Source organism: Labeo rohita, chromosome 1 (assembly GCF_022985175.1).
Source record: "Labeo rohita strain BAU-BD-2019 chromosome 1, IGBB_LRoh.1.0, whole genome shotgun sequence".
NCBI lineage: Eukaryota > Metazoa > Chordata > Actinopteri > Cypriniformes > Cyprinidae > Labeo > Labeo rohita.
Window position 1 is genome coordinate 9,442,153 of NC_066869.1, and position 24,653 is coordinate 9,466,805.

The 24,653-nt window shown below is 35.7% G+C and overlaps 1 protein-coding gene across 1 annotated transcript in view; it reads right to left on the bottom strand.

Moving 5' to 3' along the window:
- LOC127166898 (hemicentin-1) overlaps window positions 1-20,634 on the bottom strand; it is a 35,071-nt gene extending 14,437 nt beyond the window's left edge. The window contains exons 1-21 of the mRNA XM_051112615.1: window positions 20,424-20,634; window positions 17,003-17,071; window positions 12,938-13,282; window positions 12,591-12,839; window positions 9,825-10,079; window positions 9,461-9,715; window positions 8,535-8,882; window positions 8,188-8,436; window positions 7,711-7,965; window positions 7,348-7,602; window positions 6,991-7,245; window positions 5,551-5,805; window positions 5,177-5,431; window positions 4,822-5,076; window positions 4,520-4,714; window positions 4,106-4,360; window positions 3,732-3,986; window positions 3,370-3,624; window positions 2,989-3,246; window positions 2,227-2,481; window positions 1,937-2,132 (exon numbers count right to left, since the gene is read on the bottom strand). Coding sequence (XP_050968572.1) covers window positions 1,937-2,132; window positions 2,227-2,481; window positions 2,989-3,246; window positions 3,370-3,624; window positions 3,732-3,986; window positions 4,106-4,360; window positions 4,520-4,714; window positions 4,822-5,076; window positions 5,177-5,431; window positions 5,551-5,805; window positions 6,991-7,245; window positions 7,348-7,602; window positions 7,711-7,965; window positions 8,188-8,436; window positions 8,535-8,882; window positions 9,461-9,715; window positions 9,825-10,079; window positions 12,591-12,839; window positions 12,938-13,282; window positions 17,003-17,063 — 4,961 coding nt within the window. The 5' untranslated portion in view covers window positions 17,064-17,071; window positions 20,424-20,634. The remainder of the gene's footprint in view (window positions 1-1,936; window positions 2,133-2,226; window positions 2,482-2,988; window positions 3,247-3,369; window positions 3,625-3,731; window positions 3,987-4,105; window positions 4,361-4,519; window positions 4,715-4,821; window positions 5,077-5,176; window positions 5,432-5,550; window positions 5,806-6,990; window positions 7,246-7,347; window positions 7,603-7,710; window positions 7,966-8,187; window positions 8,437-8,534; window positions 8,883-9,460; window positions 9,716-9,824; window positions 10,080-12,590; window positions 12,840-12,937; window positions 13,283-17,002; window positions 17,072-20,423) is intronic.
- Between the last annotated feature and the right edge of the window lie 4,019 nt (window positions 20,635-24,653).

Genomic DNA, 24,653 nt, shown 5'->3' on the forward strand with positions numbered 1-24,653 from the left:
AAAGCTTTAATTAGAATAAAACATCCCACCAGTAGTATTAGCCATATACATTAAAAAATTTAAAACACCAAATATAATAACTGTAAATACAGTGTGAAATATTTATTTAATTTCTGTTTTTGGAATATACATTTTCAATAAAATATTTTCAGAACATGCAGTTGTGATTTGCAGGTCATGCACATCAATGTTGGTGTCAGTAGCTGGAGATGGTGACCGCTGGTGGTAGTTTGAGGGTTTAAACAAATAAAACTGATCACAGGAACTGTTACATGGACACAAAAGACAGAATAACAGAAGCTGATAATATTAAACACTTTGATGCTGTACAACAAAGCATTGTCCATTGTGCACAGTTATGATTTTTTCTTTTTCAGTACGTCACAGAAAAAAAAAAAAGAATATATATATATATATATATATACACACACACACGTGTATGTATATTTTTTTACGTAATAACAATCCACTGGCATTTTATTTTAGATGAATTACACTGATTTATCATGTTCCAGAAATAAAACTTTTCTTTTTAGTGACTCAACATCAGTGATCACTGTCAATCATATGTGGCTCCACCCACATTGCTCAGGATTGGTCCCTTTTTGCTTCGCCTCTTACCACAGCATCTTCTTGTTTATCAGAATGAAATATTGACTGGAATGTGACAATAGCATTATAAAACTGTCGTGCAGGAGTCTTCAAGAGGTCTGGGATAAACGATCTGTATGAAAGAGAGCAAAAGACTGGTCATGTGATCAACTGTTATGATGATCTGACTTTGACGTCTCACTTACTGTGAATGTGTTGTACAGGTCAGAGGTCGTGGACGTGAGCTCAAGAAGTCTATATGTGTCTTCATTTGGATCAGAGATCTACAGTGACAGAAAAAGGACATACACCACAAACAGATGAAATGAACAAAATTTCTGGCACAATATTAAATACAATGTTAAATAAAGTTTTTCAGGCTTTTAAAATAATTCACATCAGCTGCTCAGATGATGAGGACAGTATAACAGATTTAAACAAATGTAATTATTTTCCTAAATAAACTGTCACACCAACTGAGGGGCTTCACATGAAGAGTCAAGAGTGAAATACCAGTTTATGAATGTTTTTGGTAAGATGATGTTGCTAAAAGACTTCAGTGAGGTTAGTTTCCCTGCTTACAGTCTGAAAAACAGGTAATGACTGATTGATTGATTTTTACTGCTTCAGTAAAGTTGTGTCTGGATGATTTACCTGTTTTATTGTGATGTATGCAGATTTAAAACTCCTTTGTTTCTTTCTGTAATAATGACAGATATTAACAGCATATAAATTGTATTTGAAAATAACAATGTTGTTAGTGGTTCTTACATTATAAACATGATGATGATGATAATGATGGTAACAAGGATTATTGATACTCCACATTCCACTGTGATCCTAAAAACTACATGCCAACTGGATCTGTGATGCTCTGAAAGAGACAAATGTATCAGCTAAGATTAAGGGTCTAAACCAAAGAAAGTTATATAGGCTTGCTCTACCAAACCTTCACCTGTGACGGTAACAGCGTCTGATCTCTGAGATCCATGTTGATTGTGAGCCTCACAGTAGAAGTGTCCACTCTGTAGTGCACTGAAACTCTGTCCAGATCCAACAGATGAGGATTCATCCTCCTTAAACCAGCTGAAGTTCAGAGCAGGTGGGTTTGAATCACTGCTGCAGACCAGAGTCACTGGATCACCTTCTACTATTTCACCAGATCCAGATATGGACACTGAGACATTCCTGGGAGGATCTGTTAATAATCAGCAAAAAATTGAAAACTCTGACACATTAAAAAAGAAAAAGAAAAAAAAAAAAAAGAAAAAACTCTGTTTTATACTCACACATGACATTTAAAGTCACAGCATCAGAGTATTTCACTCCATGTTGATTTCTGGACTTGCACTTGTATTCTCCACTGTGATCAGAGCTGATCTTTGAGATGCTGTAGATTCTTCCAGATCCTACAAAAGTTTCTGCTTTTAACCAGCTGATTTCTGCAGGTGGGTTTGCATCACTGCTACAGATCAGAGTCACTGAAAATCCCTCCATTATTTCAGATGGACTGACGGACACCACTACATTTCTTGTAGCATCTAAAATATAAAGAGCACAATGTCTCGTCAACAGTTATAATACACACTGGAACTAATGGATCTATTGTCAGTTCTTCCACTAGTGTTCACTTACACATTATATTCAGCATCACAGCATCAGAGTATTTCTCTCCATGTTCACTGATAGACTTGCACTTGTATTCTCCACTGTGATCAGAGCTGATCTTTGAGATCCTGTAGATTTTTCCAGATCTCACAAATGTTCCTCCTTTAAACCAGCTGATTTCTGCAGGTGGGTTTGAATCACTGCTGCAGATCAGAGTCACTGACTCTTCCTCCACTATTTCACCAGATGAATTGAGGGACACTGAGATGTTCCTGGGTGGATCTAAAACCCGAAAACATAGATGTCATTAACAATGAAAAATAATTTGAAATCAAATATATTTGGAAGAGGTACACAACCACTAAACTATCATTAACTCACACATGACATTTAAGTTCACAAGTGGCACATTGAGTTAAACCATCATTACTGTAACTCACACATGACATTTAAAGTCACAGCATCAGAGTATTTCTCTCCATGTTTATTGATGGACTTGCACTTGTATTCTCCACTGTGATCAGAGCTGATCTTTGAGATGCTGTGAATTCTTCCAGATCCTACACACGTTTCTCCTTTAAACCAGGTGTAGTTCAGAGCAGGTGGGTTTGAATCACTGCTGCAGACCAGAGTCACTGGATCACCTTCTACTATTTCACCAGATCCAGATATGGACACTGAGACATTCCTGGGAGGATCTGTTAATAATCACCAAATTATGAACTCTGACACATTAAAAAAGAAAAAGAAAAAAAAAGAAAAAAAGAAAAAACTCTGTTTTATACTCACACATGACATTTAAAGTCACAGCATCAGAGTATTTCACTCCATGTTGATTTCTGGACTTGCACTTGTATTCTCCACTGTGATCAGAGCTGATCTTTGAGATGCTGTGAATTCTTCCAGATCCTACACACATTTCTCCTTTAAACCAGGTGTAGTTCAGAGCAGGTGGGTTTGAATCACTGCTGCAGATCAGAGTCACTGAATCTCCCTCCACTATTTCACCAGATGGACTGATGGACACTAAGATGCTCTTTGGTGGGTCTATAGCATTAATCAGATCATATATTTAAGACATATTACACATTTTTAAATTTACTAATACAAACTGAAATCATCAAATTTAAAATAATGAAATTAGCACAACTTGTTTCATAATAAACTCACAGGTGACATTTAAAGTTATAGTATCAGAGTATTTCTTTCCATGTTTATTGATGGACTTGCACTTGTATTTTCCACTGTGATCAGAGCTGATCTTTGAGATGCTGTAGATTCTTCCAGATCCTACAAATGTTCCTCCTCTAAACCAGTTGATTTCTGCAGGTGGGTTTGAATCACTGCTGCAGATCAGAAACACTGAATCTCCCTCCACTGTTTCACCAGATGAACTGATGGACACGGAGATGTTTCTTGGTGGGTCTAACAATGATAAGATTTATTACCTCTTACATATGTTTAAAATTACTAATAGGAACTGAAATGATCAAAACCTAGAATTAACATTTAATGTTTTATAATAAACTCACACATGACGTTTAAAGTCACAGTATCAGAGTATTTCTCTCCATGTTCATTTCTGGACTTGCACTTGTATTCTCCACTGTGATCAGAGCTGATCTTTGAGATGCTGTAGATTCTTCCAGATCCTACAAACATTTCTTCTTTAAACCAGCTGATTTCTGCAGGTGGATTTGAATCACTGCTGCAGATCAGAGTCACTGAATCTCCCTCCACTGTTTCACCAGATGGACTGATGGACACTGAGATGTTCCTGGGTGGGTCTAACAACAATGATCAGATTATTACCTGTTACATTTTTTTTTTTTTTTTTTTTTTTTAATTAATAAGAAATGCAATTATAAAAACAAAATTAGCATCTCATGTTTTAAAATAAACTCACACATGACATTTAAAGTCACAGCATCAGAGTATTTCTCTCCATGTTCATTTCTGGACTTGCACTTGTATTCTCCACTGTGATTAGAGCTGATCTTTGAGATGCTGTAGATTCTTCCAGATCCTACAAACATTTCTCCTTTAAACCAGCTGATTTCTGCAGGAGGGTTTGAATCACTGCTGCAGATCAGAGTCACTGAATCTCCTTCCACTATTTCACCAGATAGACTGATGGAGACCACTACATTTCTTGTAGCATCTAAAATATAAATAACAAAATGTCTCATCAACAGTGATAAAACAAACTGAAACTAATGGATCTATTGCTAGTTCTTGCACCAGTATTCACTTACACATCACATTCAGCATCACAGCATCAGCATCAGAGATTTTTCTCTATGTTCACTGATATACTCACATTTATATTGCCCACTGTGATCAGAGCTGATCTTTGAGATGCTGTAGATTCTTCCAGATCCTACAAATGTTCTTCCTTTAAACCAGCTGATTTCTGCAGGTGGGTTTGAATCACTGCTGCAGCTCAGAGTCACTGAATCTCCCTCCACTATTTCACCAGATGAACTGATGGACACGGAGATGTTTTTTGGTGGGTCTAACAATGATAAGATTTATTACTTCTTACATTTGTTTAAAATTACTAATAGGAACCGAAATGATCAAAACCTAGAATTAACATCTAATATTTCATAATAAACTCACACATGACGTTTAAAGTCACAGCATCAGAGTATTTCTCTCCATGTTTATTTCTGGACTTGCACTTGTATTCTCCACTGTGATCAGAGCTGATCTTTGAGATGCTGTAGATTTTTCCAGATCCTACAATCATTCCTCCTTTAAACCATCTGATTTCTGCAGGTGGGTTTGAATCACTGCTGCAGATCAGAGTCACTGAATCTCCCTCCTTTATTTCACCAGATCCATTTATGTACACTGAGATGTTCCTGGGAGGATCTGATAACAACCATATTAAGAACTCTGACACATTTAAACAAAAACTAATGTAACCTGACACAGAGAGGGAGAAAAAAAAAAAAAAGTGTTTTAAACTCACACATGATATTTAAAGTCACAGCATCAGAGTATTTCTCTCCATGTTCATTTCTGGATTTGCACTTGTATTCTCCACTGTGACCAGAGCTGATCTTTGAGATGTTGTAGATTCCTCCAGATCCTACAAACATTTCTCCTTTAAACCAGCTGATTTCTGCAGGTGGGTTTGAATCACTGCTGCAGATCAGAGTCACTGAATCTCCCTCCACTATTTTACTAGATGGACTGATGGACACTGAAACACTCTTAGGTGGGTCTAAAACCGAAATCATATATGTCATTAATAAAAATAAAAATAAAAAAAAAATTGAAAATTGAAAATCAAATATATTTGGAAGATGCATTGACATAACCAACGAGCTATCATTAACTCACACATGACATTTAAAGTCACAGCATCAGAGTATTTCTCTCCATGTTTATTGATGGACTTGCACTTGTATTCTCCACTGTGATCAGAGCTGATCTTTGAGATGCTGTAGATTCTTCCAGATCCTACAATCGTTCTTCCTTTAAACCAGCTGATTTCTGCAGGTGGGTTTGAATCACTGCTGCAGCTCAGAGTCACTGAATCTCCCTCCACTATTTCACCAGATAAACTGATGGACACTGAGATGTTCCTGGGTGGGTCTAACAAGAATGATCCGATTATTACAACTAACACATTTTTAAAATTACAAACAGAATCTGAAACTATAAAAACAGAGAATTAGCATCTCATGTTTTATAATAAACTCACACATGACATTTAAAGTCACAGCATCAGAGTATTTCTCTCCATGTTTATTGATAGACTTGCACTTGTATTCTCCACTGTGATCAGAGCTGATCTTTGAGATGCTGTAGATTCTTCCAGATCCTTCAATCGTTCCTCCTCTAAACCAGCTGATTTCTGCAGGTGGGTTTGAATCACTGCTGCAGATCAGAGTCACTGAATCTCCCTCCTTTACTTCACCAGATCCATTTATAGACACTGAGATGTTCCTGGGAGGATCTGATAACAACCATATTAAGAACTCTGACACATTTAAAAAATTACTATTGTTACCTGAAATGATTAAAGTGCTCCAATTATGCCATTTTAAAGGCTGCTAATATTGTTTTAATAGACTCCCAAAACAGGTTTACATGTATGCAAGGTCAAAAATCACTTTAGTTTTCTCCAAAAATAGAGTTAAGTTTACCTCATTTCTAAATGAATCGTAAATGACTCGAGCGAAGCAGTTCGAAGAATCAAACGTTTTAAACCCCTCCTTTCCGTGAGCCCTCCCTGCTGTGATTGGTCAGATGGTGCAGTCCTTTATGATTGGTCTACCACGTACAGCGTGTCGGAGAACGAAACGCCCATTGTCGTAACTGATTGACAGCCCTGGATACTTGCCAATACATAGAAAAGATGGCATCGATTTTACCATACCAATTCCAGCCAGAGTCTGATGATGAAACGGCTGAAGACAAGTTAGCACGGTCTACTGTGGAAAGTGCTCGCAATTTGCTTATGTAAGCGAACAGTGCACACCTCTATGTTGTAAACTTTTACAGAAAAAGATTTGAATTCCTGACGACTCGTTCAGGCAAATGTGAGCCGACTCTTTTTTTTGATAGACAATAACTTTATTTATCATGCACTGTCGACTTCACAACTTTGCAGATAGTTTATGTTCACATACAGCTACATGACACACTACATGAAAGATCATATTTGAACAGACATAAAAGGAGCACTTTAACCAACAGCAGCAGCAGCAACAACAACAACAACAACAACAACAACAACAGCAACAGCAACAGCAACAGCTCATGCTTTATACTCACACATGACATTTAAAGTCACAGCATCAGAGTATTTCTCTCCATGTTCATTTCTGGATCTGCACTTGAATTCTCCACTGTGATCAGAGCTGATCTTTGAGATGTTGTAGATTCTTCCAGATCCTACAAATGTTCCTCCTTTAAACCAATTGATTTCTGCAGGTGGGTTTGAATCACTGCTGCAGATCAGAGTCACTGAATCTCCCTCCTTTATTTTACTAGATGGACTGATGGACACTGAAACACTCATGGGTGGGTCTAAAATCAAAATCATATATGTCATGAACAATCAAAAATATTTTAAAGCCAAAAGGATTTGGAAGATGCATTGACATAACCAACGAGCTGTCATTAACTCACACATGACATTTAAAGTCACAGTATCAGAGTATTTCTCTCCATGGTTGTTGATGGACTTGCACCTGTATTCTCCACTGTGTTCAGAGCTGATCTTTGAGATGTTGTAGATTCTTCCAGATCCTACAAATGTTCCTCCTTTAAACCAGCTGATTTCTGCAGGTGGGTTTGAATCACTGCTGCAGATCAGAGTCACTGAATCTCCCTCTACTATTTCACCAGATGGACTGATGGACACTGAGATGTTTCTGGGTGGGTCTAACAACAATGATCCAATTATTACAACTTACACATTTTTAAAATTACAAACAGAAACTGAAATGATAAAACAGAGAATTAGTATCTCATGTTTTACAATAAACTCACACATTACGTTTAAAGTCACAGCATCAGAGTATTTCTCTCCATGTTTATTGATGGACTTGCACTTGTATTCTCCACTGTGATCAGAGCTGATCTTTGAGATGTTGTAGATTCTTCCAGATCCAACAAATGTTCCTCCTTTAAACCAGCTGATTTCTGCAGGTGGGTTTGAATCACTGCTGCAGATCAGAGTCACTGAATCTCCCTCCACTATGTTACAACATGGACTCACCGCTACAAATGTCTTCTTTGGAGAATCTAGAGGTCGAGTATATAGAATATAAATAATATTAATAAAAACAGAACATTTCCAAAGAAACTGTCTTTGAAACTTTTACACAGGCTGAATTCTGTGTTGTGGTGTAGGAAATACATTTTTTCATTACTCTTTCCACTGCTGGTTATGCAACATATCTGACACTTAAATGCATTATAATAAAGGAGTTTAAGTGGCTAAAATATGATTGGATCTGTACTCACACATGACATTGAGATGAACAGCAGGAGAGATGTAAGTGTGTCCATGTAGAGCACAGCTATATCTGCCTGCATCCTCTCTTCTGACTGACTGCAGCAGGAGTTCATTGTTTCTGTCTCTTCTCTCAGTTAATGGCTGTGAGTTTCTGTACCAGATGAATGTTGCTCTGTCAGTCAGAGTGCAGCTGCTTTTACATGTCAGACGGACTGAATCTCCCTCTGTCACTCTCTCAGGAGACTCCACCTGAAGATCTGAACACAACACACACATTATATCTAGTGCTGCTGTCACACACTCATTATTATTCAACATAATGAACAGAGAAAGAGCTCAAGCTCATAAAAGTCACCTGTGACAGTAAGACTCACTCCTGGATGACCGATCCATTTTCCACTATGTTTATCAGTGATGAATATGAAATAGTACTTGTGTTCATCCTTCAGTGTCACATTACTCAGTCTGACGGTGCAGTTCTGCTGTTTATCTCCCAGATACTGAAGCCTCTGACTGTATTTAGGGTCATCAGACAGATCTGGAAACTCTTCATCATTTTTAATATGTCTTTTACTCCAGAACACTTTATTGATCTGATGTCCAGTAGGGTATGTATAAGTGCAGCTCATTATAACTGATGAGTCCTTTATTGCACAGAAGTGTGACGGGCTGTAAGTCACGCTCCAATTAGCACTAGAAACCCCTGAAACAGAAATAGTAGCATATCACTCTGTCCCATGGGCAGCTTTGGGGCTCTCTGATCACTGTTTGGTTCAACTTATAGCGACCTACAGGCAGAAACTGAAAGAAGTTATACCTGTAAGGACTGTTAAAAGATGGACTAATGAAGCAGCAGGATTTACAAACCTGTTTTAACCTCACTGATTGAACTGTTTTTGAAACTGTTGCCACCAATCTGGACAAGCTCACAGAGACTATAACTTCATATATCAGTTTCTGTGAGAATATGTGCATCCCCACCAGGACATTCTTATCATTCAATAAGGAAACTCAGTCTGCTTTATCGCATCAAAGAGGACACATATACTGAAGTGGGGATAAAATTTTGTATAACCAGGCCAGGAACAGACTAACAAAGGAAATTGGAGTGGCTTAAAATAACTACTCTAGAAGTTGAGAAAAGAGCTTTCAGCAAACGATCCAGCATCAGTATGGACTGGTCTGAAGAATATTACCATGTACAAGACACCACCCCCACAGTCTGTGGAGAATCAACAACAACAACAACAACAACAACAACAACTCGTGCTTTATACTCACACATGACATTTAAAGTCACAGCATCAGAGTATTTCTCTCCATGTTTATTGTTGGACTTGCACTTGTATTCTCCACTGTGATCAGAGCTGATCTTTGAGATGCTGTAGATTCTTCCAGATCCTACAAATGTTCCTGCTTTAAACCAGCTGATTTCTGCAGGTGGGTTTGAATCACTGCTGCAGCTCAGAGTCACTGAATCTCCCTCCACTATTTCACCAGATGAACTGATGGACACTGAGATGTTCCTGGGTGGGTCTAACAACAATGATCCAATTATTACAGCTTACACATTTTTAAAATTACAAACAGAAACTGAAATGATAAAAATTGAGAATTAGCACCTCATGTTTTATAATAAACTCACACATGATGTTTAAAGTCACAGCATCAGATTCTTTCTCTCCATGTTTATTGATGGACTTGCACTTGTATTCTCCACTGTGATTAGAGCTGATCTTTGAGATGCTGTAGATTCTTCCAGATCCTACAAACGTTCTTTCTTTAAACCAGTTGATTTCTGCAGGTGGGTTTGAATCACTGCTGCAGATCAGAGTCACTGAATCTCCCTCCACTATGTTACAGCATGGACTCACCGCTACAAATGTCATCTTTGGAGAATCTACATGTCCAGTATATAGAATGGAAAATAATATTAATAAAAACAGAACATTTCCAAAGAAACTTTCTTTGAAACTTTTATACAAGCTGAATTCTGTGTTGTGGTGTACACAGTAAAATCCCCAGAGTAAAATTAACTCTATTCAGAGAACATTTGGTCTCTCTCTAAATAGAGTTAAATTAACACTGAAACAGAGTTAAAGTTAATGAGATAATTAAGTGATCAATTAAATGATGATTGTGCAATAATGATGAACACCTGCTGTTAACAAGCAGCGTCACTAAAGAAACAAGAAACATAAGAACTACAACTGACTTCAGCCACAGATAAAATCAACTGAAATAAAAGATATGAAATCTCAAAATGTGATTAAACAACTCCACAAACAGCATCACCAGCCTCACTCATTACTAACCAGAATTGACAGAGGTTTAGAGGTTGATGTTTTACTGGTCAATGAAAAAAACAAAAACATGATGCCACCATAAATGTGGTCAAGGATTGCTTTAGTTTGTCTCTTGACCCTTTTAATGACTTACAATAATTTTGCTTCTAAACTGTTGCAATATCATTTCACAGCAAACATTTACGCATTGCTGAATCAAATGTTTGAAGTAACAGATTGTTTTATATTTTCTGCTTACGGCTCATTTATATGAACATTATAAAATGATCTTTGGTTTATTGATTGACATACTATTGAAAAAAAAAAAGATTCTATTAAACAAGCAACATTGTAATGCTTTAATGTTGAAATTGGAGAGTTGCATTAGCTCAGGTATTTAGACATAAACACTTATCATACGATCCTCAACAGTGGTGACAATAATTATTCATACCGCAGTGCATGATGGAAGTTGTTACCCAGCATGCATTGCAGCATGAAGCATTTTGTTAATCGTCACCGTTGCTGAGAGTCATATGCTTGTATTTCATGTCTGTGTGTCTCCAAAATATGGAGAAGTTTTTTTTATATATTACCTGGACTTAAAATAATTCTTAAGTATAAAAGCATAGGTTTTATAGGGTTGGTAATGCAAAATTTGAAAATCTAAATTGGGAAAAAGTTATTTGATAGCTAATGATTAAAATCTAATGGTGCAGAAGCAGCTCATGTGTGCTTGAAGTAAAGCATTGACCGCTATGCTTTACAACACCACATGCATAGTTAAAAAGAGAGATCTAACCCAGGAAGTCAAGGGTCAAGAGCACAGAGAAGGGTTTTCCTGCACAACCAGAGGCTGCAGTTTCAGGACCGCATTTCTAGGACCCTATAGTTTGTTTTGTATTATTTTATTTTATTTATTTACTGTATATATGTATGCATTAGCGTCTCATACTATTTAATAGCGCTTGCTATTCAATTCTGTATATTATTATTTTTTAAAGAAATATGTAGTTTAATTGTATACACTTAATTATTGTCCTAACCATCTCCTAACCCTTAACATACCCATTGGTAACCCATTTGAAATATTCAACCTAATTTATTTCAATATATTCTATATATATTCTGGTGTTAAATTCTATTTTCTTGTAAAAAAAAAAAAAAAATACTTGTATTTTTGCAGACTTCAGTTCATGAGCCACAGCCCAGCGATTTACACCTGATATGTGACATACATAAAGTGCAATAAACGGTAAAAAATTGCGCTACAAATTAGAGTTTATTAGTACATTAATAAATGTAATTTTATTTGAATACAAATGCTAGTTTATAACATTCAGCAGAACAATGATCTGTTTTGCACAGCTAAACAGAGATTGCTGACACACCTCGAACACAAGCTCACACCAGCTCTTTCATTAAAAATAAAATGAAAAGACTAAAAATAAATAACTTTTGTTTTATGTTTGAATCACATCTCCTCTAGCTGGCTATCACAAAAATAGGATCATAGCCATGAAGTTCTGCAACTGCAGCCTCTGGCTGTGCAGGAATATACTATTGAGAGCACAGCTAAATCAAATTCTGATCTCCATGATGGTGGCATCATTTTAACCACTAAAACATTAACATCTGATCCTCTGTGATTCTCAATATGAGCTTCTGTAGATGTGTGGCAGAAATAAAGTCAGTCTGGTTAATAATGAGTGAAGCTGGTGAAGCTGTTTGTGGAGTTGTTTAATCATCATCTGCTGAGATCTTGAGAGATTTAATGACTTATTTTATTTCAGTTGATTTAATCTGTGGCTGAAATCAGTTGTAGTTCTCGTGTTTCTCTTTTCTTTATTGGTTCTGCTTGTTAACAGCAGGTGTTCATCACTAATGCTCAATCACCTTTTAATTGATCACTTATTTATCTATTTAATTTTTACTCTGCTTCAGTGTTAATTTAACTCAATTTAGAGAGGGACCAAATGGTCTCTGAATAGAAGTGATTTTACTCTGGGGATAGGAAATATATTTTTTTCATTACTCTTTCCACTGCTGGTTATGCAACATATCTGACACCTGAATGCATTATTACGAAGTTTAAGTGGCTAAAATATGATTGGATCTGTACTCACACATGACATTGAGATAAACAGCAGGAGAGATGTAAGTGTGTCCATGTAGAGCACAGCTATATCTGCCTGCATCCTCTCTTCTGACTGACTGCAGCAGGAGTTCATTGTTTCTGTCTCTTCTCTCAGTTAATGGCTGTGAGTTTCTGTACCAGATGAATGTTGCTCTGTCAGTCAGAGTGCAGCTGCTTTTACATGTCAGACGGACTGAATCTCCCTCTGTCACTCTCTCAGGAGACTCCACCTGAAGATCTGAACACAACACACACATTATATCTAGTGCTGCTGTAATACACTCATTATTATTCAACATAATGAACAGAAGAAGAGTGAAACCTCATGAAAGTCACCTGTGACAGTAAGACTCACTCCTTGTTTACCAGTCCATTTGCCATTTTCTTTATCAGTGATGAATCTGAAATAATACTTGCGTGAATCCCGGTGTGTCACATTACTAAGGCTGATGGTGCAGTTCTGCTGTTTATCTCCCAGATACTGAAGCCTCTGACTGTATTCAGGGTCCTCAGACAGATCTGGAGGATTTACATACTTTACAGAGTCTTCGGTCCAGAACATTTTCATGATCTGATATCCAGTAGGGTATGTGTAAGTGCAGCTCATTATCACGGATGAGTCCTTTAGTGCACAGATCTGTGAAGGGTTGTAAGTGACACCCCAATCAGCACTAGAAACCCCTGAAACACACACACAAAAAAGTATGTTGTTTCAGTTACACTGAGCAGACTCTGGAAAGCATGATGTTACTTTTATTGCATGAAAATTATCCCTAATAAAAATATGATAGTAATCTACTGAAAACGTATTTAAGTTGAAAAACGATTTTAGCTCATCATGAACTTTGGATGATGTTGCATAAATCAACAGTGACAGAAGTGAAACCAACAAAGACTAGGGCACATTCCCTAAAGGATGAGGCATTTATACTTTCTGTTGTACTGTTCTTTGAAACTACAGGGGGTTACTTTGAGTAATGTCTTCACATATGAACTGATTAGGTTGCAGGTCAATTTGGAGGACATATGAAAATGTTTCTTTTTATTAACCCACACTACAAACAAATGAAAGAATCATGTAAAACACACCTTGAGCTTATTTGTGATATTACAATAAAATATATGGATATAATAATTTTTTTTTTTTTTGTTTTGTTTTTCACATTCCTCTCTGTCTCGTGCACAACTGTGTCTTCAAAGCTTTCAAAGTATACTCAACTGCTGATGATCGAAGATGGATGTGTTCAACCAATGCACAGTAGCACCTATAGTGGACTCGTTCAGTCTTAACATTCACCTCGCACCTACGCTGTTGTATACAGACTGTCCATGTGGACACAATAATTGGGCTGCATGTGGACCGTGTGCATCCCTGGACACTTCTGATGATGAAAAAACATCACATGGACGGCACGTAGACTGTTGTGGAAAGTGGATGGCCAGCCCAAAATATACTTCTGCTGTTTGAGTACAACATGTGAATGTTGAGACGGAATGAGTACACTAGGTGGTACTGTGCATGTGTTGAACTCGTCCATCTGCACTCATTCACAGTTAAGTACACAGTAAAATCCACAGAGTAAAATTAACTCTATTCAGAGAACATTTGGTCCCTCTCTAAATAGAGTTAAATTAACACTGAAACAGAGTTAAAGTTGATCAGATAATTAAGTGATCAATTAAAAGGTGATTGAGCATTAGTGATGAACACCTGCTGTTAACAAGCAGAATCAATGAAGAAAAGAGAAACACAAGAACTACAAGTGATTCAGCCTCAGATTAAATCAACTGAAATAAAATAAGTAATTAAATCCCTCAAGATCTCAGCAGATGATGATTAAACAACTCCACTAACAGCTTCACTCATTATTAACCAGACTGACTTTATTTTTGTCACACGTCTACAGAAGCTCTTATTTAGATTTACAGAGGATCAAAAGTTGTTGTTTTAGTGGTTAAAATGACGCTACCATCATGGAGATCAGCATTTGCTTTAGTTGAGCTCTTGACCCTTCAGTTTTTGGGTTAGATCTTTGTTTAACTGTATGTGTAATGTTGTAAAACGGAGTGGTCAATGCTTTACATTAAGCCTATTTTAATTGACTTTTTATATTGAGATGTTTGTTGTGAGATGATTCGATTACAACCAGGGTAACTTTTTCTCATTTTACTAGTGATGGGAAGTTCAGATCATTTTACCGACTCGGTCCTTTGAGTCTCGTTCAGCAAAATGAACGAATCTTTTTTGGAGTCATTTCGTTCATTTCGTTCATTTTAGCAAAATATAATTAAAATGTTACGTTTTACTTCCCTAACACATCTACTGCTTACACAAATGTTGATCACACTACAAACAAAACAAAACTATAATGCTATAAGAAACAGAAAATATTAATTAATTGTTTACCTGGGTCTTTAGTCTATGATTCGCTCACCTCACCTCTTATCTGACAAGTTTTCGGGTTTGAGTCGTTCGTTCATCACGTGACATCCCCGTAACCTTAACCTATGCAGTCTGAGCCGGAAAGAGAATTGATTAGTTCATTTCTCGAGTCCTCGGGTTTGAGTCGTTCGTTCATCACGTGACATCCCCGTAACCTTAACCTATGCAGTCTGAGCCGGAAAGAGAATTGATTAGTTCATCTTTTGAGTCTTCGGGTTTGAGTCGTTCGTTCATCACGTGACATCCCCGTAACGTTAACCTATGCAGTCTGAGCCGGAAAGAGAATTGATTAGTTCATCTCTCGAGTCCTCGGGTTTGAGACGTTCGTTCATCACGTGACAGCCCCAAAAGGTGAACGAACGACTCTAAAACAGTTGAACTAATTCCAGTACAGGACCTAATAGAATGTTGCGCATGCGCGACTGAACGAATCACTCCCCGAGACGACTCGTTCGTCCCGAGTCATATTAAAGATTTGTTCAAAACGAACAAATCGTTCAAAAACAACCCATCACTACAATTTACGCATTTAGATAACCATAACCAACCCTGTGAAACTTCAGCAGTAAAAAGAAAAAAAAAAAACCTATGATGTAATAGTAAAGAATAAATAAACACCACTATTACTCAGAGTCACACAGACATCAAGTACCAGCATATGAATCTCAACAATGGTGACAACCAACAAAATGCTTCATGCTGCAATGCATGCTGGGTAACAACACAGTAAAAACTCCCATCATGCATTGCAGTATGAATAATTATTGTCACCACTGTTGAGGATCATATGATAAGTGTTCATGTCTAAAATCCTGAGCAGATGCAGCTCTTTTTTTTTCAAAATTTAAGCTTTATGGTGGTGATTGTTTAATAGGACCTTTTTTCAGCAATATGCCGATAAATAAACCAAAGAGAAAGATCGCTTCATAAAGTTCACACAAATGAGCTATAAGCAGAAAGTGTAAAATAATCTGTTGCGTCAAACATTTGATTCAGCAATACATAAATGTTTGCTGTGAAACAAAATTATAATTGCTTAGAAGCAAAATTATTGTAAGTTATTAAAAGGGTCAAGAGACAAACTAAAGCAAACCTTGACCACAATTATGGTGGCATTATGTTTTTTTATTATTATTATTATTATTACAATTAAGCCAGTCTGCTTAGTAATGATGAAGCTGGTGATGCTGTTTGTGGAGTTGTTTAATCAGATTTTGAGAGATTTAATGTCTTATTTTATTTCAGTTGATTTAATCTGTGGTTGAAATCAGTTGTAGTTCTTGTGTTTCTCTGTTCTTTAGTGATTCTGCTTGTTAACAGCAGGTGTTCATCACTAATGCTCAATCACCTTTTAATTGATCACTTAATTATCTCTTTAACTTTAACTCTGCTTCAGTGTTAATTTAACTCTGTTTAGAGAGGGACCAAATGTTCTCTGACTAGAGTTAATTTTACTCTGTGAATTTTACTGTGTATACTTTGAAAGCTGTTCAGACACAGCTGTGTGCGAGATGGAACAGAACATGGAAAAAGAAGTATACCCGGGCCTTACTTTTACTCAACTATCATTACCCCACTGTACTGCAGTAATTATTATTTGCTTAAAAAAAAAAAAAAAAAAAAAACCACACTAACATTAGAGGAAAATTCTGTGAAATTCCTTTTTCTGCAATAATGTGGCTGCAGGAACATACACACTACTGGGCCTATCATATATTCACCACTATAAACCCCTGAAACTGACTTTATAATATAGAAATCAGCAGCCACTTCTACAAATGCTGAATTATTTCTAATGAACAAACTAAGAAGATGAGTGGAGGCTGATGAAGAAGAGCACCATAATTTGCCATGACTGATGCTCCACAAATAATTTGAATACTTTGAACACAATAAAAATGATATTACTTTGATTAGTGAATATAAAGCAAAGTGTTGTTGTAACATCAGTCACTCACTGTGAATCATAAGCAGAAAGATCAGAGGAAGAGGAGGAGCCATTCTGATTGACATCACCATAGCAACACCTACAACAACCAATAAACAATCAGTTACAGTACCATCTATCAGAGGTGGAAAATCCAGGTTCAGAAAGTAAAAGGCCTCCCCACTATTTTGTTCCAATCACCTGGATTTGCTCATTAGCACAGTTTTTCCAGAGATGAGACCAAGTCATTCCTTCTGAGTCACAAGCAAGTCTCGAGTCAAATCCCAAATCCTCAAAGAGGTAAAGTTAATGAGATAATTAAGTGATTAAATAAATGATGATTGTGTATTAGTGATGAACACCTGCTGTCAACAAGCAGCATCATTGAAGAAAAGACAAACACAAGAACTGACTTCAGCCACAGTCTTGGATGTAATTAACTGAAAGAAAGAAAGAAAGAAAGAAAGAAAGAAAGAAAGAAAGAAAGAAAGAAAGAAAGAAAGACAATGTCACCATAATTGTGGTCAAGGTTTGCCTTAGTTTGTCTCGACCCTTTTAATAATTCAAAGTATTTTTATTGTAGGTGATTGAATCTATATATCTGTCTACCTATCTGTCTGTCTATCTATAGATATACATACTGTATATATACAATGCTCAGCAATCATGATAATAATTATTCATACTGCAGTGCATGATGAGAGTTCTTACTATGATGTTATTAGTGATGTTATGTTCTGTGCTGAAGCTTAGAAGCAAGTGTCTAAAAAACGTGAAAGCTTGCAGTGAAGTGCGTATCGAGGCTTGTACCGTTTTAGAGCAATGTCAGAAACCTCAACTCTGCCTAAATGTTTCAGAAAGCAGTTTGAATCTTGCAAATTTACAGTCTTGTGCCCAGATAAGCCCGACCACTTTCCAGTTTTAGTCTAATAATATTGTCCCTCCTACCAATTATGAGCAAAGACTTGATTTACACATATTTGATAGTCCCATTCATTTCAAGCCAATACATTTATTACACAGTTATGTTATATTATATATTATTCACCTGCATTTCTATAGAGGGAGATCTAACACAGGAAGCTAAGGATCAAAGGCCCAAATAAAGCAAACACTGACCATTTTAACAAATACAGATCCTCTGTAATTCTCAATAACAGCAAGTGTGCAGCACTAATGCACAATCATCATTTAATTAGTCACTTAATTATCTCATTAACTTTAACTCTTTGAGGACTTGGGATTTGACTTGAGACTTGCTTGTGACTTGAAAGTCTCACCATTTGCATTGTTTGCCTTTCCTTTCTAGTGTTTAAAAATGTTGTTCCTATTTTGTTTAACTGATATAATAAATTAAAAAGAAAAAAGTTGCACAGTTGCACACACACACACACACACACACACACACACACACACACACATATATATATATACTACCGTTCAAAAGTTTGGGGTCAGTACATTTTTATTGTTTTTTTTTTTTTTATTTTTTTTTAGAAATTAATACTTTTATTCACCAAGGATGTATTAAGTTAATAATTAAAAGTTTATTAAAAGTTAATAATAAATAATTTACATTGTTATAAAATATTTATATTTTGAATAAACATTGTACTTTTTAAACTTGTTATTCATGAAAGAATCCTGAAAAAAAAATTACAGGTTCCAAAAAATATTTGGCAGCACAACTGTTGATATTATCCAACATTGATCATTCTAATAATACATCCGGATATTAGAATGATTTCTGAAGGATCATGTGACACTTAAGACTGGAGTAACAGCTGATAAAAATTCAGCTTTTCATCACAGGAATAAATTATATTTTAAAGTATGTTAAAATAAAAAATAAAAAAACATTATTTTATATTGTAAAAACATTTTGCAATATTACTGTTTTTTTTTTTTTTTTTTTTTTCATATTTTTAATCAAATAAATGCAGCCTTGATGAGCATAAGAGACTACTTTAAAGACTATTACAAGTCTTACTGACCCCAAACTTTTGAACGGTAGTGTATATATATACATTTATTATTATTATTATTATGATTATTATTATTATTACTATTTTTATTTTTTTTTTACATTTGCAATGAATGGTTAGCCAGCTTTAGAGCATTAAGAATATCATAAGAATGATATAACTGTACCATGATAATGTTTCAGCTGCACACCATATGGGTACAGATGAGACAATGTTTTAGAGCTAATTATGGAAAATATGAACTACTTATGGCCATCATCAATTTATGATATTTTAGTACATATGCAAACTAAATATGTGAAAAAAAAAAAAAAAAAAAAAAAAAAAAAAAACACTTCATTTTAGCATCTCCTTTTTTTGTGTAGTGGAGAAAAAAAAAGCAGAAAGTGTCTCCACTGCACAGTAAAATTCACAGAGTAAAATTAACTCTATTCAGAGATACATTTGGTTCCTCTCTAAATGGTGTTTACTTATGCTTTACAAGAACCTAAAATAATTCTTTACTACACAGTTACTACAATTCCTTCGTAAAGTTTTTTTTTTTTTTTTTTTAATTTTGAAGTTATGCAAAATCTAAAACCATAAATTGAGAAAAAGTTACCCTGGATTTAATAAAATCAGCTCAAAATAAACATCCCATCATATAAAATCAGTTAACGTGCGCTTAATGTAAAGCACTGACCACTCTGTTTTCCAACATCATATGCACAGTTGAACAGAGGGATCTAACCCAAAAACTCAAGGGTCAAGAGCTAAACTAAAGCAAATGCTGATCCCTATGATGGTGGCATCATTTTAACCACTAAAACATCAACATTTGATCCTCTGTAAATCTCAATAAGACCTTCTGTAGACGTGTGACAAAAATAAAGTCAGTCTGGTTAATAATGAGTGAAGCTGAAGCTGTTAGTGGAGTTGTTTAATCATCATCTGCTGAGATCTTGAGAGATTTAATCACTTATTTTATTTCAGTTGATTTAATCTGTGGCTGAAATCAGTTGTAGTTCTTGTGTTTCTTTTGTCTTTATTGATTCTGCTTGTTAACAGCAGGTGTTCATCACTAATGCTCAATCACCTTTTAATTGATCACTTATTTATCTCATTAACTTTAACTCTGCTTCAGTGTTAATTTAACTCTATTTAGAGAGGGACCAAATGTTCTCTGAATAGAGTTAATTTTACTCTGTGGATTTTACTGTGTGTACTCCATATCCTTTAAAATTGAAAACAGTAAGTTACAGCATGTTTTTACTTGTACATCAGAATCTTATTTGAGCTGTTTATCATTTGGCAACAACTATTGGTCACCTGAAAAGTCACAATGTTTCTAATTACAAAAAAAACAAAAAAAAAAAACATGGATGACTGATAAATTAAGCAAAATAACATAAAAGCAATTAAAAAATAATTTTACAATGTATCACAAATGTAGTATGAATGAATGACATAAACACAGAAATGTTTTACCGTGTTTCAGTGTCCCTTTCTTCCATCAGAGGCGAAATGACGAAAATGATGAAAACCAAGGTCAAACAGCAAAAGGAAAGGTGTCTCCTCGTATACTTTAAAAGTTTGTTTCCTTTTCAGCATTTCTTTGCCTCTTGTTGCATTGAGACAACCATAACAGCATAAAATCTCTTATGTAATGTAATTTTGTTGTTTTTAATTGACAAGGCAAAGAAAAAAGAGCAAGGAAAAGAAAAACAGAAAATGCAAAAAGGAAAGAAACAAAAAAAAAAAAAAACACACACACAATCAAACAATGATAAACCACAAGCCAAAAGCAATAGGTGGAGTCAAGCTGGCATTTCTAACACAGTTACACAATAGTGGTGAGAACAATTCAACATTAAACCAGAGGTGGAGGAGTCAGAAAGTAAAAGTCTTGCCATATATTTATTCTAGTCATGATCAGACAGCAGATTTAACTAATTATATATATATATATATAATTATATATACATATATATATACATATAATATATACATAATATACATATATATATACACACAGTACTGTGCAACTGTCTTAGGCCAGTAGTATTTTCACCAACTAAAAAATGGTTTAAAGTCAGTTATTTCTATCTTTTGCTGTCAGTAGGAAATATCAGTTTATATTTCTAAACATTCATTTTGCCATTAATTATAATAATCCAGTGAGATTTTTGTATGGAGCACAGGCTGTTGTCAGACTCCTTGTGCAAACAGAGATCTGATCTGTCCATCATTCAATCCAGTCTGTCTTAAGAAACAGAAAAAAATGGAGACAGACTAAATCCAGAAGAACTGTGACAACATCTCCAAGATGCTTTAAGAGACCTATACCTTCAAACCTACAGTACTGTTAACATTTTTAGACAGTTAGGCACATAAAATGAGGATGCTGTCAAAAACAATGTCATAAATAGATTTTCTTTATCAATGAACTTCTATTAACTAAAATAAATCAGCATTTGATGTGACCATCCTTTGCATTTAAAGTAGCTTTTGCCCTATGTGCACTTGTGCAGAGTTTTTCAGGTAGCTTTGCAGGTAGGTTACTTGAAACATCTTGGAGATGTTGAAACAGTTCTTCTGGATTTAGTCTGTTTCAGTTTTTCTGTTTCTTCATGTCATTCCAGACAGACTGGATGATGGTAAGATCAGATGTCTGTGTGGAGCACTGTTGTCAGACTGCCTGTGCAAACAAAAATCTCACTAGATTATTACAATTAATGTCAAACGGAATGTTTGGAAATGTAAACTGTTTCCTACTGACACTACAGCAAAAGATAGAAATAACTGACTTTAAACCATTTTTTTAGCTGGTGAAAATACTAGTGGCCTAAGACGTTTGCACAGTACTGTATATATATTTTAGTATATGTTTAGGGTTTTGCAGAACCAACCTTGTTAAAATACAGCATGCAAGCAAAGTGTTTCTCTGACACTTACAGTGAATGAATTTAAAACCTGTATAATGCATATGAAATTTTAAACATCTGTTCTATTTTGACACACACATACATCAAGAACCAGCAAATGAATCCCAACAATGGTGACAATCAACAAAATGCATTCCTAAGTAAGAAATCATCCTCAGGTGTAATCAGTATAAAACATCCGTGAACCGTGTTTCTGCTAAAGTGAAACCGAAAGTAGACTGTTCTACAGGAAAAGCCATGAATAACAGGAAAAGACTTGAAGACTTGAAAATGTGTGTGTGTGTGTGTGTGTGTGTGTGTGTGTGTGTGTCTGTGTGTGTGCATATATTTTACAGACGTGGAAAGTCCAGTTCAGAAAGATAAAGCCATCCTTAGTGTTTTGCTCCAATCACCTGGAGTTGCTAATTAGCACAGGTTTTCAGCCAGGAGGAGGTAGAACTAATTAGTTATATCAGCTGGCTGAGTTCATGAGTGGAATATGTCAGGACTTTTACTTTCTTTCCCTTGGACTTTTTCCTCTGACTGGAATGAGCTCCAGGATGCCAGCAATAATGAACAGTATGTTGACATTGGCTTTAGCTTGTAATCTAATTCCTACAAACACTGTGTGAAGAAAAAAAAAAAAAACACCCGAAAGCACATCAGCAATCAACAGAGCAAATAATTCTCAATAATGCTATTGATGTTGCATGTGAAAGCTCTCAAACATTATTAGGTTTCAAGATGATTAATAATTAGATTCAAGAGGACTCAAGTGTTGACTAATAGATTTTACTGACTGACTTCAAAAGTGCCAGGTGTTTTAACAAGTAATGCTAACGCTATCTCACAACCTATTTGTACGTATTTTACGAGGTGGTTAATTCGTATGATTTTGTACGATCTTACTCATAGGAATTTGTACGTTTTCAGTGAGAGGTAAGTTTAGGGGCGGGGTTGGTGTTGGGCATTCATACAAATTCATACATATTGTGCAATTTGTAAATATATAAGTTTTAGCTAAAATTGTATGAATTTGTACAAGTGACTCTGTACAATATTAGTGAATTAATACTGAATATTTTACGTGGTGGCTAATTCGTATGAATTCATATGAATTAGCGACCTCATAAACATCTGTTTTAATGGGAGGTAGGGTTGCACAACATATATGTACTAGACATGTAACAATACATGTATTCTTATTGAACCGTCATGGTACGGACATCTCGGTTCGGTGCATGAGGCCTTACAGCGCAACACAGGCAATTCACCCTCAATCCAGAAGGGGGCGCCTACAGTAATGGAACACTGTTTGATAACCACAGAAGAACAGCAAATGCTGTAAGTTGCGCATTTGAAAACAAAGCCCACTAGACAGTAGGCGTGTTTCCATTACAGATTTGCGCAAATGTTGATTAAAAAAAAGTATTACGAAATGACAATGTTTCCATTAACCAATGTTGCACGCCTAAAACATTATTTGTTCCTCTTGCAATAAGTCATGGCAACGGTTTTTGGTGGGATTTGGACGGATTTTGGCTTTATTTAATCAAAAGAGGCGTATGCGTGTATCTTTACAGAAGCATCGAAGAGAGCAGCCATCTTCAGAAATGTGTGTGACGCTGCTGGTATAAACATAACATCAGCTCCAGTGACCACGTCGGAGCCGTTACACGCCGCAAATGTGTGCAGTGTACACAGTCTAAGCATTAATATCAGGGAAAACCCCTTATACTTGAGAACGAGTACGTATGAAGTGTTTCTTGGAGTTTATAGTATATTGAAGAATGATCATATGACTTTTTACATGTGCCATGTGACCTGTAAATGCGAAAAAGACATTTCCATTGCAGTTTTGTGAAATATTCCTTTTTCGAATTCCCTGAAAAACCACCTTGTGTGAGCGTAAACTTTTTTGGGATACATGGGAGATTTTGCGAAATTGACACATTTCCATTAGACATATTTTCAATTCGCAATTTAAATTTGCGCATCTTGAAGGGTAATGGAAATGCGTCTACTGACCATGTGCTGATTCTGAATGCGTCTCTCACTGACAAAGGAGCTGACGTTACTTTAAAGGTTGCGTATTCAGCTGTTAATGAAATGGAGCTATGTGCTCGTGTATCCTACCTCTCTCATTCGGCACAAATTCAAATATTCCATAATATTTCCATATTTGCGATGTATCCAAATGCTAAACTATTTAGTATGTAAATTATAGGCGTTGTACTTCAGTAGCGTTCCAACATTGAAACAATGAGGCAGGCACGTTTGGTTCACCGTACAGGGGCATCTCAATAAATTAGAATCTCGTGAAAAAGTTAATTTTATTTCAGTAATTCAGCTCAAATTGTGAAACTCGTGTATTAAATAAACTCAATGCACACAGACTGAAATAGTTTAAGTCTTTGGTTCTTTTAATTGTGATGATTGTGGTTCACATTTAACAAAACCCAACCAATTCACTATGTCAACAAATAAGAATACTTCATAAGACCAATAAAAAAAAAAACATTTTTAATGAATTGTTAGCCCTCTCAATACTTGGTATGGGCTTTTTTTTACTTAATATTTTTTTTTTTTTCTCACAGTTTTATTTTATAGAAAATAACAAAATTGTTAGTCTTGTAAAAATCTTGTAAGTCTTTCTTTTTCAACCCCCCTGCTTGTTACCTGATTACTTGTCTTATGTGGTTTCTCTGCATCTGTGTCCTCACTCTCTCCATCCAACGACCGAAGCAGCAGCGTAATGCACTAAGTGCAGTCATGTTCGACAAATTATTTTCTT